The following is a 14,159-nucleotide window of genomic DNA, read 5'->3' as shown; positions in this document are numbered from 1 at the left end:
GGCACTTCAGCTCCTCCTGTTGATGACACTCCCTGTACTCATAATTGTTCAGTGCACAAGGACTGACCTAGAGTTTCCATATAGTACAGGATATACATTCCATGCATACAAGGTGCCCTGCCATGTATTTACTAGGTTAACTCAACTAACAAAAAAGAGAACTTAAAATGCATTTACTATTAGATTACCTACTGTTTTATTTATTTTTAATGTTTGGCTCTTTGTTTAAGTTAAATGCTTGTTTAAATTCACTTTTGGAGGTACTAGGGATAACAACTGAAAAATTGACCAAAGCAGTATGTTTTATGGAGCATCTTAAAGAAAGCGAGGGAGAGAGGCAGAGACATTTTAAGGTAGGACATTCCTGACTTTGAAATACATTGGCTTATATTTTCTGTTGACCACCAAGCTCACCAGATGCTCACCTTCAAAGCCCAGTCTTGCAGCAGGTCCCTAGTGGAGTCTTCTGCTGGGAAGCCAGCTCCTCAGCTGATTGGCAAGGTCCAGTGCAGTACAAGGCTCCCTGAGTATAATTGACAGATTCTGCCCCCAGAGTTGCTTTGAGAGCCAACTAAGGCTAAACCCACATACCGATGCTGTCACCAACATTCAAAAGCTATTAAATACTAAAAAATTAAATTATTACAAGAGCATATTCTAGCCATGTTGCAATTTAACACAGTGTCTTTAGTGTAGTGCAACATCCCAAGGTGCTTCACAGAAGTGTTAGGAAAACTTTAACATTGCACAACATGAGGCAGTATTTGGACAGATGACCAAAGCCTGGACAAAAAAGGCAGGGTTTAAGGAGTAGTGAGTAGAAATTTACAGAGGAAATTCCAGATCTCAAAGCCCAGACAGCTTTAGGCATGACTGCCAATAGTAGAGCAATTAAAATTAAAAGGGAGGAATGAAAAGACAGATGAAATACCTCAAAAGCCTAAGAAAACTACAGAGAAAAAGGGTGGCTGAAAACGATTAGAATTTTAAAATGGAGGTGTTGCTGGATTAGGCAGAGGTCAGTGAGCACAGGACCGAGCAAGTGATAGAAGTTTGGACTAAATACAGAAAATGTTGGTAACACTTGGGTCAGGCAGAGACTTTGACCGGAACCATTAATTCAGCTTTTCTTGCCACAGGTCGTATCTGACCTGCTGAGTGTTCCAACATTTTCTGTTTATATTTCAGACATCCAGCATCTGCAGCAATTTGATTTTTTACAGAAGTTAGGGCGATGGGTGAAAATGGGAGATCAGCTAAAATTGCAATGGAATAGTCAAATCAGAGATAAACAAAAAAAAATCAAACAATAAACTGCATCTGCAGGAAGAAAACTGTTAACTTTGTTTCTCTTCACACAGATAGGGCCTGACCTGGTGAGTATTTCCAGCATTTTCTGTTTTTATTTTAAGCTTAGCGATAACACAGGTTTGGGTGTATGTTTCAGTTACCATTGAGTTGAGAAAGGGTGGAATCATGCTTATGAATATGAAAGTGGCTGGCTTTAATGATGGAGTAAAGTGTGGTCAGCAGCTCATTTTGGGGCCAAGCGTGACACAAGTAAGGAAGATTGAGAGAATATTTGATGGAACTGTACAAGAATGTGACTGGTTTAAGATAGGGGGAAGTGGATTCCATTAGCAGATGGTTCAAGGACCAGGAGGTGAATTTCATGGACAAGACAAACTAAGAAAAGTCAAGAAGGGAAATCAGAAAGATGCTGAATTAGAGCACAAGGTTGGAGAAAAACATGGGAAGTTTGGATCAGTGGATTAGAGGAAGGAAGCAAAACAACAGAGGTAGCTGACTGGAAAGCATCAATCTTAGTGACAAAGTCGTCCACAAGCTCTCAAAACTTTCTTGGAGAGCAGGGTGGAGGAGGCTGGGTATTGGGACATTAGAAGATAGTTTGTCATGGAAACATGAACTGGTGGACTACCTTTGCATTCCAGAATGATCCTGAAACAGTGAGCAGTTTTTGCAGAGAAAAGCAGGAACTGATCATGCATTATCTAGTTAAGTCCAGTTAGGAAAGGGATTATTGAACACAAGGAGACGGAGATATGGACCGCAATAAATTGACTCACCAGGGAGAGAGGGAATGAAAGGGTCTTAATGGAGGGAAGGGTATCAAAGGTGAAGGTTTAATCGAATAGATTAGGAGCTGCAGAAACATCAAAGATTAACCAGTAGGAACATTGAAAGCGCAGTTGCAAAGTGACTTGGGGAAAAGCTTTTTCCAGGACCAGACACAGAAGGAAGTAACACTGGAGAGTGACCTGGGGCATGCTGAACTGGGCTTGTCAGTGCTCGAGACAATGAGAGCAGGGCAGGCACAGTGGTGTAGCAGTTAGCGTAATGCTATTACAGCACCAGCGACCTGGGTTAAATTCCTGCTGTCTGTAAGGAGTTTGTATGTTCTCTCCGTGTCTGCGTGGGTTTCCTTCTGGTGCTCTGGTTTCCTCCCACATTCCAAAGACGTACAGATTAGGAAGTTGTGGGCATGCTATGTTGGCACCGGAAGCGTGGCAACACTTGCAGGCTGCCCCCAGAACACACTACGCAAAAACTGTATGTTTCGATGTATGACTAATAAAGATATCTTATATCAAGGTCAGTAAAATGGCACTGGTAGTATATTGGGGAATTGTCAGCTGGGTCAGTCAGAGGAATGCAAGTTACTTCTTTAAAAATTACTTTGGTTTAATTTAATGTTAATTATTTGTAAATTCTTCTGAAGTTTTTAGTTTTTTTTATTATTGTTTAAATGTTGTCATAAATTATATTTCCATTTTAAAAGTCTTTAAATGCTTCCAAGTGTCAGAGAGTATTTTTTTTTAAAAAACTTAAAATGAATGACAACTCTCACAGCTGGCCCAGCTCTCAGTGTTCAGAAGCCAGGCCTCCACTCAGTCATGGTCCAGACCTCACTGCTGGGCTCTGGGCTACAGAGTGCCTGTACCTGGACAATGTGGGTACAGTTGGACTACTGGGGTAATGGAAGGGAATATGGGGGTGATCCACCAGAAAGAATTGCCAAGTATGGTGGAATTCAGGGACAGGGTCATGCAACATGGCATGCATAGAAGATAACTTGCTTCCTTCCAATGCTTGGATGAAGGAAACATGGAGTGAGAGATCAACAGAGGCAGGGCTGTGTTTCACCAGTGTATGTGTGGAAATATAGTTGTGGATGATGACAGTGGAATGGCAATATTAAACAAATCTATTGCAGTTCTTCCATGATTTGAAAAGGAATATGGGCATATGGAGTAAGATGATCACAAGTTGAGGTTAAACAGAGACTTTTTACACTTCTTATAAACCACAGCGACTTAAAAGACACACTAACCACTGTTGTGTATTTCTCATAGTTCCAGACACCATCTCTCACCCCTTGACCAGTGGAAATATCTCTATGTCTACCCAACTGAACACTTTCAGAATTTTAAGGTCATCCATCAAGCCCACCTCAAGGCTTCTCCTTTCTCATGAGAAGAGCTCCAGCCTGTTCAATCATTTATGATGGAAATTCAAAGCAGCCCAAATAATAAATCATTTTAAACAGAAACAGCCAATACATATTAACTCCCAGTTACCATTATGTTAAATACAAATGACAATTCAAACTCATGAACAAGAGCTTATCTTGAAATGCAAGTTAGTGAATGAATATCAATTAACATTAAGGGGATCCTTGAATAAGATGAAAAGGTATAAATAAATGTCTGGGAAGTCATTGTTGAGGAGTCAGCAATTTTATTGATCACAGAGAGTAATAAATCTGTAGAAGTTCCTTTCTTGTAGGACGTTGGTAAGAATGGAATGATCCACTATAATTGAGTCACAGGATCCAATACAATATTTTTTTATATATAAAAGATTAGATTAGGAACACATGACTTAATCAGGAGTGTACAGAATATAGGATGAGTGCTGGACTGCTCCAGCAAAAACTCACTAGACTCTCTGGGCTGATTAGCTTCCCTTCTATATTATAAATTTTACAGTTCTAGTAACTCCTCTTCTTTTAAAGTCTGAAATTCCTCCAAGAGTTTAAATGTAATGATTGGCACACATAACTCCAATGAACCCCAAGAATTCACGACCCAAGAAATTGATCCAAAAGACCTAACACCATTTACAATTACCACCCTAACCCTTAAGGGATGCTGAAAGAAGCTCAGAACACTACTCACTTGCATTTAACATGACTAGATGTCTCTCATCTCCAAAAACAAACAGGCCATTTAGAAAGAAGAAACTTTTTTTTGCGCTGGGTATGAGCTGCCCAAGTTTTTGGCCATTCAGGATAATGTACACAATGGACTCAGGAATACGTACTTCACACTGAACTGGCAACGTAGGCTTTGATGAGCAAGAGGCAGATCCCAAGAACCATCTTCCAATCTTTGTGCAACAAGTATGGACAAGACCTTAACTTAATCCAACAAGTGTCCACCTTTTATACAGAAATCTACTTCTCACCTCACTGTCCCCCCTGCTTTCTGGATTCTCATTCTTTCATCATATTGGGTTGGATTATGTTCCTTCATCAGTGGCATGGATGTCAGTTTCCCGCTTGTCTCACTGAATCGACAGAGAATAGCCTGAAAGGTAACACAGGCACGGGTTAACTCTAACTCCAATAACTGGTTATTTTTATAATACTGTCCATTTCCACACAGCCCAAGACTGCACGCTCACTGATACCCCAAGATTGTACACTGCTGTTGCATATATGTTGCGCCCTGAGCTTGATATCTAATGCCCATAGATACGATAAGATATCTTTATTAGTCACATGTACATCGAAACACACAGTGAAATACATCTTTTGCTTAGAGTGTTCTGGGGGCAGCCCACAAGTGTCGCTATGCTTCCAGCGCCAACATAACATGCCCACAACTTCCTAACCCGTACGTCTTTGGAATCTGGGAGGAAACTGGAGCTCCCGGAGGAAACTCACGCAGACACGGGGAGAGCGTACAAGCTCCTTACAGACAGTGGCCAGAATTGAACCTGGGTCGCCAGTGCTGTAATAGCATTACACTAACCGCTACACTACTGTGCCTGTCCCAGCTATGATTCTTAAAAAACTTCAGTTCAGAGCATCTCTTCTTCGCTTTGCTCTTAGTTCTTCTCACCTGCCCACCTTGCCTCAGAGTAGTAACTTGTACAGTGTGAAACTTGTGATTTTCATGATTTGGTTGAAGAAAAGGGGAACTAGTTGGGTTTTCTCTTGATCTGAGTCATGGTGAACACTCCAGCGTGGCCTCCAGGGACTGAAGAATGACTTGCCACTTTGCGTCTACACAAGCCTCGACCAGCCCTTGAAACCTCACATGCTAATCACTGCTTGATGAGGTGGTAGAGAAGTTCTGGCCTTCGTGGGATATCATAAGGGTGGACACCTTTATTTGGAATATTGAGAGCAAATTTGGGCCCAGTACTGAGATTGTACATCCACTGACCCAGGCAACACACCAAGTTTGTACACCCACTGGACTCATAATTCCGCAAACCAAAACTGTACATAGATTAGTCCACAACGAGCATGTCAAGATGCATGCTGATGCATATAAAGGGCTAGTTTGATTGAAAGTTTTCATCAATAGTAATGACACTAATACAAACAACAAAATCACTGATTCCCTTACACTTAATCATTAATATTTAGCATTTTAGATCATCAACCCATAGATTAGGCATAATAGAATCATGCCTTCCTTCTTTACTGCTGACACAGAACACCCACAGCTATGAACAAACTTCACAACTTACTTCTCTGTGGGGATGGCTGACAATAGTGCGCTCTGGTCAAGATTGTTATGTAAACAAGAAAGTCGGAAAGGTGGGTGAGAGGGAGTGGATGGGGAGGGGGTGTGGATGGGGAGGAGGAGAGGAGGAGAGGAGGAGAGGAAGGGGAGGAGGAGAGGAGGAGAGGAGGAGAGGAGGAGAGGAGGAGAGGAGGAGAGGAGGAGAGGAGGAGAGGAGGAGAGGAGGAGAGGAGGAGAGGAGGAGAGGAGGAGAGGAGGAGAGGAGGAGAGGAGGAGAGGAGGAGAGGAGGAGAGGAGGAGAGGGGGAGAGGAGGAGAGGAGGAGAGGAGGAGAGGGGGAGAGGGGGAGAGGGGGAGAGGGGGAGAGGGGGAGAGGGGGAGAGGGGGAGAGGGGGAGAGGGGGAGAGGAGAGGAGAGGAGAGGAGAGGAGAGGAGAGGAGAGGAGAGGAGGAGGAGGAGAGGAGAGGAGAGGAGAGGAGGAGGAGGAGGAAGAGTGAGCACACTGTCGACAGGCTTCTTGCTCAGCCAAAAATCGCTGCACTACAGGAGAACGTCGCCCTGCAGAAGGCTGCAACTATCACCCTACAACTTGTGATGAGAGCACGTGACATTATTTCAACAGAACATGAAAGGGGAGCAAGATCATAACATCTGGGAGCTCCAGTGCTGAAGCTTGGAAGCAGGAAATGAGGCTGGCACCTAAGTTTTTCATTTTAAAAGTGAGAAAAATATTTACCATAACGTTTCTGTCTGATGATGGCAGCCCTTAAAAGACAAACAGTCTGCAACATCTTACATGCTCAATGCTCAAACAACCATTAACACCTAACATGGTCTAGATACACCCTAGAACAAATCCATTATCTGAGAAATTTGCTGTCATTAAATAGAAAGGGCAAATTAATAACCTTCACATCCTCATAACACACTACCTGATTAATAATGTTCTTTAGCATTCAGCATTAGCTCAATGGCTCTGCCAACCGCCTTCATTTTGTTATTCAAGGTTGAAATCCCCTTCCAATTGAAGAAATGGCAGTTTTACTCCTTCCATTCCCCAGCCACACTGCCACCTATATCCACCTATTCTCTTGGCTTGTTGTAAAGGTCCTAAAGTGAAGGTAGTAATTTGATATGATCTGGAGTGACTGGAAGAGCTCACAGCACAAACCACAAACTTGGAATTGCAGATTTTAGCGTGATGTCCTTTTCATTCAGATTGCGCCTGAAGTAATTCACTGGAGACTTTATTCGGCCTGTCTTTGGATTCTTTAGTTGAAGAGGGTAGAAGTGTTCATTTCTGGTGGTTTCATTATCTATGTTACCAGTGAGTGAGGCATCCTGCTGGGAGCACAGTACTGAGCAATGACTCCTTGTATCTACCCTATACTGTACTTACTCTGAACTATGATATGATTTTACACTGTAGAGGGAGCAATATTCCAGACTGAACATTCATTCCACCTGATTAACAAATATAACAAGGCAATAAACAGGGCACTTTTCTCCACCTTGATCTGCTGGCAGTGTTTCAAAGCACAACTTAAGTCAGCTGGTAGTTAATGTCTTCAAGAATAAGGAGCTGAAATCAAACCCCAAGTGACTTCAAAGTTCCAATTTTCAATGACCCAGATTTTCTCAAGTGAGAACCGCTGCCTGGATTCCCCCAAATATACCCTTGCCAGGATCGCAAGGCTGATCTTATTGTCCCAGAAGTTCCCGGTAGCAAGCACAAGACCCTGAGTGGTGGCGGGGCACTGATAATGGAAGCATGGGGTGGACAGGAAGCAGCTCTTGACATCTACTGATGTCCATCAATGCTCTGCTCTCAGCTTTGCCAGCTGTCAAACATGCCAATGTTTTTCAAGATTTTTCTATATTTTTGACATTCAGAGACATGAAATAAAATGAACAAAAAACTTAAAAATATAAAAAATATCAACTAAAACTCCTTTACTTGCAACTATTAACACCCTATCCTCCACTGCACCAATAAACAACAAAAGAAATAAGCAACTTACCTTTTACCCTCTGAATGGGTTTGCAGGCACCCCATATACCTGAGCTGCAAAATTGTCTGGCAGCAAGGATCAGCTGGAAAGTGACTGGCAGAGCTTATCGCCAGTTAGGTTTGGGATTTCTGTGTTTGTACAGAAGTCCTCAAATTTACCAACATGCTGAGAGATGCCAGTAAAAATCGAGGCCATTTTGGAAATGCTCAAGGACACTGAGCCCTCTTTAATCAGTGACATCACTGGAACAGTCAGGGGATCCCACAAGATGAGTCTCTATCTAATAAGAAGTCTGATGCTTCAACATCAGTGAATACTTTCACAGGATAACTCAGTCCAAAAAAGCCAAGTCCTCTCCGGAATTTTCCTTTGACCTTAAAAGGAGGGCACATCCATTTAGAAAGGTGATCAACCAGCAGAATAAAGATCACAAGGCACACAAATTTTTTAAAAATTCCCATTGCAATTGAGACAACTAACAAAGAAGCTGCTGTCATACTGCATGTAGCCATAGATAACATTTATCAGCTTGGGTCAGGCAGGTGTCGATGCACTGAATCCGTTCCAACCAGTTTATCTCAAAGCATTTGCTATCATGAATGTTTGTTATAAGCTGGATAATAGATAGTTCATGAAGCATTCAACTATGCATTTAAATTTGGGATTCTTAAAACTCTTGAGATTAAACTTCGTGGTCTTTTCAGTTCAGTGATTGCTAAAATATAAACCAGAAAATGCTGGAAAAACTCAGTAGATCAGGCAAAATCAACAGAAATCCATGTCCTTTCATCAGAAAAAGGGTTAGAATAAAACAAGTTTAAAAATACAGAGAAAAGAGGGAACATGAGTAAAGAAGGTAAGATCAGTCTAAAGGTGGTGAAAAAAATGAAAATGTTAAAAAGTGAAGAGTGATTATTTAAAACTTTTTAATCTTGAAAGGCTGCAAGTATGTCTGATGTAGTGTTCCATGAGCTCATCATGTTGAGTTCCATTTGATCAATGTAGGAAGCCAAGGAGAGAAAGAGTGAGACCAAGAATAATGGCAGGTGCCAAGAAACTCAAGTTCACATCTGAGGACTGAACGTAGTCCCATAAAGTAGTCATACAATCTGTGTTTGGTTTCCTCAGTGTAAAGGAGATCAGACCATGAGCAGTGAATACAGTACACTAAGTTCAAGCAAGTCCAGGTGAATTGCCGTTTTAATCGCAAAGTGTTTTTGACAGTGGGAGCAATGAAGGTAAATTCACAGGAGTTGCATTTTTTTTTAAAAAAACGACTCTTCAGGAAGCCACGGGAGAGAACTATGTGTTTGTGATGACTGAGGAGTGAAGTAAGGTGTTGTGGAGGGAACTCTCCATTCAGAATGCTGGGGCTGGACAGGAAGGTGTCACGCTGTAAGTACTGGATATGGAATTTGCTCAGGTGGAAGATGGGGACAAGGGAACATCATTGCCGAATCTGTAAGAGAGGGAAGGGATAAGAACAGATGCATGAAATGGAGTGGACACAGTCAAGAACACTGTCAGTGACAGGAGAGGGGATACCTCCTTTGAAAAAAAGATGAACATTCACTGGAAACACTGGTATGGAAGGTGGCTTTGTCAGAACAGTTGCTATGTGAGAAGGTAAGGAAGGTAGCTATGAGAGCCAGTAGATATTAATCGCAGGCTTACTCCCAGAAAAGAGATGGAGAAGCCAATGGGATGGGAAAGAAGAGTTAGAAATGGACTTTGTGGAAGTGAAGAAAGGATGGAAATTAGAAGCAAATTTGGAGCTTTCCGTTTTGTGGCGGCAGCAGGAATAAAGTACCAGACCTGTCATTAATGTACCTGAAAAAGGGATAATTGAGGGTACTCTAGTGGGACGAGAACAAAGGATGCACATAAATCATGAAAAGACAACCACGTGAAGTACTGATATGGGTTCCCACAACAACTCCTTTTATGTGGAAGAAGGGAGTGGAACCAAAGGTTAAGATGGTCAAAATGAGGACAAATTCAGCCAGATGGTAGAGGCTGGTGGTGGATCACCATATTTTGTTTTGAAAAGCAGCTCCTCAGGGAAATGTGTAAAAGTAACAGAATGCCCCCATGGTAGATAGAGGTATAAAAGGGATTGGACAGACATGGTTAACATGAAAACAATCTGAACCAAGAACCTGTTGCAGCTAAAAATAATAGGACTAATAAGAATGATCAGAAGATGCTAGAAGAGACAAAATCCCACTCTCACATGAGGACATGTCACTACACTTGTGCTAAATGGGATTTATTCAGAACAGATTGCAAAACTGAGCATTCAGGAGGCAACATGGAATGACTACTGTCATACTGGGCTCCAAACCCAATTCAATAAAGAATGAAAGGCACAGCACCAGACATACATGAAAATTACATCTTATGCCAAGGATGATCTGTTGAATGTGGAGGCTGGTGGGGTGGAAGGCGAGGGCCAGGCAAACTCTGTTCTTGCTCATTTCAGGAGGAGCGGATGAGAGCAGAGGTATGGAAAATAAATGAGATGTTCTGGTCAGTTGGGCAGAAATGAGGCAAATGGAATTTAATCCACAGAAACATTTGGTAACTTTTTTGCAGAGAAGCAACAGACCAAAAGAATATGCACACACAGGAAGCTGTGGATGATGTGGGGGAAACAAAGGCACCTTGAAGTTTAGATTAATAAACTGGCTGAAGAGGCATAGGGAATGCTTTTCTTTATCAACCAAGGTATGGGATACAAGACCATAGAGGTCGTGCTGGAATTGTTTACAACACTAGTAAAGGTACAGGTTTAGTAATATTTACATTTCTGGTCCACACATTACAAGAAATATGTGATTGCACTGAAGAGGCTGCAGAAAAGATTGACAAAGAGGACTAAAATTGCATCTATGAGGAAAGGTTGGATAAGCTAGGGTTATTTTCTTTGGAACAGAGGAGTCTGGGGGAGACAATTGACGTGTACAAAGTTATAAGGGCCGGATAGAGTAAAGATGAAGAACAGATTTCACTTAACAAGGGATCAAAAAAGAATAATTTTCCATCACATACAAAGGGTATACCAGGATTATGATGGAATATATTCCTCTTGCTTCCATGGGAGCCACTCAAACAACATTCAAAAAGCTCAACACCACCCAGGTTAAAACAGGCCACATGTCTGGCATCCTACTTACCATTTTAATCATTCATTCCATCCTCCACCAAGACAGAGGCTGCAGTGTTTTCAAAATGCACTGTAATTACTTGCCTAGGATACTTCTATGTCATCTCCCAAATCCGGTGACAAAGACAAAGATAGCAGGTATTTGAGAATACCAGCACTTGCAGATTTCTCTCAAATTATACACTATTATTCCTTCATCATTGGGAATCTAAATCCTGGAACTCCCAACCAACAGCACTGTAGGAGTACAATCAGCAGGGCAGCTGCTGTTTAAGAAAATGGCTACTTCTCAAGGGCAATATTGCAACTGGGGGCATCTCGAGCAGTATAATATCCTCAACACCATGCATTCTAATTTTGCTTAATAATCTCTGGCATAGCATCTAATCAAAGATCTTCCTGGTCCATATACATATCAACTGAATCACCCTCATCTATTCCACCACTTATAACCTCAAAAAAATTCAAAAAGGATTTGTCAAACATGATTTGCCTTTCATAAATCCATGCTGACTCTACCTCATCTGATTATTACTTTCAAGTGACCTGTTACCACTTTATTGATAATAGATTCTAGCACAAGTCCATACTTAACATCAAAAACTGAAGATGCTAGTAATCTGAAATAAAAGCAGAAAATGCTGGAAACACTCAGCAGGTCAGACAGCAAATGTGGAAAGAGAAACTGAGTTATCATATCAGTCGAGACCCTTCATCAGAACACTCTCGTACAATCTGCAGTCAGTAAAAGCTCCCCTCAGCCCCACATGAACAGGTAAAACAGCCATATAAAAACACATTTCCCTTCCATCAGGGAAAAGATTTAGAGTTGGGGTGGGGTGGGATGGGAAAAGGATCATGTGATATTGAAGGAGGACGGACAAGGGAAGAGAGAAACAAGAAAAACCATGAAGGGACAAGCTGATGGTAGACTTATTTCAATAGTTATTCATCAACACATTACAACAGATCATTGTTATTAGACAGAATTTCCTACCCTGCTGTCACCAAGGTTTGCAACATACAAATCTCTGTCCACCAGCAAAACACATGTAGCAGTGGATCCATCTTTCCAGGCAGGTTTTCTGCAGCAAGAGAAACCACATATGACCCATTAGTTCAATGACCTGAGTTAATGGACAGTTGAATACTATAGAGTTTTTGCACAATTTGAAGTTGGGTACATTATTCAGAAATTTGAGAGGCAGAAAAAGAATAGTAGCACTCAGTACAGAAATAGGCTTTTCAGCCAATGTCCATGTCACCTCCTTATCTACCTACACCAATCCCAGTTACCCATGTTAGGTCTATAGCTTACTATGTCCTGGCAATTCAAGTGCTTGTCTAGATGCTCCTTAAATGCGAGAGAATATGACTCCACCATCTCCTCAGGCAGCACATTTCAAATTCTGTGGAAAATATCCCCCTCAGATCCCCTCTAAACCTACCTCTCACCTTACACCTATGTCTTCTTGTCTTTGACACCTCTACCATGGGAAACAGATGATTTTTACTATCTATCCTGTTTATCCCCCCTCATAATTTTGTATACCTCCATGAGGTCACTCCTCAGCCTCCTCCACTCCAGGAAGAACAAATCAAGCCATCCAGTCTCTCCTGATAAGTGTAATGCCCCATCCAGGCAACATCCAGTGAATCCCCCTTTGTGTACGAAGATTACATACTCAGAAGCCTGTCCTCACTTGGTCAAAAGAGAAAGCAACCATTTTTCCCAGCAGGGATCACAAGATCCTCATCAGGGTGAGGAACTTTGCCTGACCTTTTTTCTTTTAAATAAGGGAGAACTGATTACCAGGTAACCTAGTACAGATGAGAAATTGAACCTGCACACTGAGACAGAATGGCTTATATTTCAGGCAAAAAAAAAACAAACTGCTGGAGGAACTCAGCATGTCAAGCAGCATCTGTGGGGAGAAAGGAAATGTCGACATTTCTGGTTGATACCCTGTATCAGAACCACCCAAGTTCCTTCAGCAGTTTGTTTTCTGTACCAGATTCCGGCATCTGCAGTCTCCTGTGTCTCTGGCTTATATAAATTGACAATACTATTCGGAGGTGACAACGGGTATTCCAAATGAAAATTACAGTGTGTAAAAAGGAGCTAACAATTGTTGGTTTTAGTATATAATTGAGACAGTAAAGAGAGTCTTACATTGAGTGACCGAAAATGTGCAAGATTTACAACGCAGTAGAACAAGCTGCTTTTGCAGTGCACAACTATTGTACTTTATGACCAAGAAGTTCTTGATGAGACTGCATAAGTGAAACTTTACTTCACCTTGAGGACAGTGGAGAGCAAGTTGGAATCTGAAACTTCAAATCAGCATTAACTCTCCCTATCTGATGCTGTTTCTTGTTTTCCATATCAAGTCATACAATTCCTGTTCAACTGAAGTACAAGAACAGCAGTTATTTGTATCCAGCATCTAAGATTATAAAACTGCTTCCACAAAGAGTTTATTCATATACGCTGCAGCTAACTCAGCATATACAGTATCTGATTCAAGAAAACAATAGTTCATACATGTACAACACCATACGAGTGTTAGACAATGACCATGCCCATCACCCCCTTCTGCCTCCACCCAAAAGAGTCTAATCATAATTAATGCCATCACTAGTTCCTCAAAAGCAAATGTTATGCACAGCCCTTAAATGGGTCCATTCCTCATCTCACAATCTGGAGCAGAAATGAAACTCCTCTATTAAAATGCAGGAATTTAGTAAGCTCTACTGAAAAAGAGTGGTTTATTCTCTATGGGTAAATTTTGAGCATGATAAATGTAAGGTCAGGAATATATAGTACATGCATAAAGCTTTTTAAGCTAGCGAAGGAAGAGGGATGATACACCTGGCTTCAACTGTACTTGGGCAGGTGAGGGGGCAGAAGAAAGAATTAACATTAGTAACATCTCTCTTTACTACTCACTGGCTCGATGCTTGCTTAAGAAAACCTTCGTCTGTCTGCTTAAAGGTCATTAGAAGGCACTTCTTGATGGCCTTTTCCATATTACTCACTTCTCCTGTAGAGAACAATAAAAAAAACCTGGTCAGTCAACCCAAAATCATCTCACATGAATGGTGGGGTTCCAATCCAGTGCAAGGATGTCAAGTAGTACAGAACAGGGCTAGGGAAATGTGCAAGCCCTGGTTTTTCAGGTTCAAATCTGTTCATTTGAAT

The 14,159-nt window shown here is 41.5% G+C and overlaps 1 protein-coding gene across 5 annotated transcripts in view; it reads right to left on the bottom strand.

Moving 5' to 3' along the window:
* The window catches only part of ilkap (integrin-linked kinase-associated serine/threonine phosphatase), a 36,291-nt gene that overhangs the window by 14,808 nt on the left and 7,324 nt on the right, over positions 1–14,159 (bottom strand). For all 5 annotated transcript variants that reach the window (XR_007956487.1, XM_052018040.1, XM_052018041.1 and 2 more), the window contains exons 5-7: positions 13,908–14,001; positions 11,955–12,042; positions 4,489–4,610 (exon numbers count right to left, since the gene is read on the bottom strand). Coding sequence is in view for 4 of the 5 variants with exons in the window: in XM_052018040.1 (XP_051874000.1) it covers positions 4,489–4,610; positions 11,955–12,042; positions 13,908–14,001 (304 nt within the window). In the remaining variant the exon portion in view is untranslated. The remainder of the gene's footprint in view (positions 1–4,488; positions 4,611–11,954; positions 12,043–13,907; positions 14,002–14,159) is intronic.

This window comes from Pristis pectinata, chromosome 6 (assembly GCF_009764475.1).
Source record: "Pristis pectinata isolate sPriPec2 chromosome 6, sPriPec2.1.pri, whole genome shotgun sequence".
Taxonomy (NCBI): Eukaryota; Metazoa; Chordata; class Chondrichthyes; order Rhinopristiformes; family Pristidae; genus Pristis; species Pristis pectinata.
This window is presented reverse-complemented; position numbering and strand designations above follow the sequence as displayed.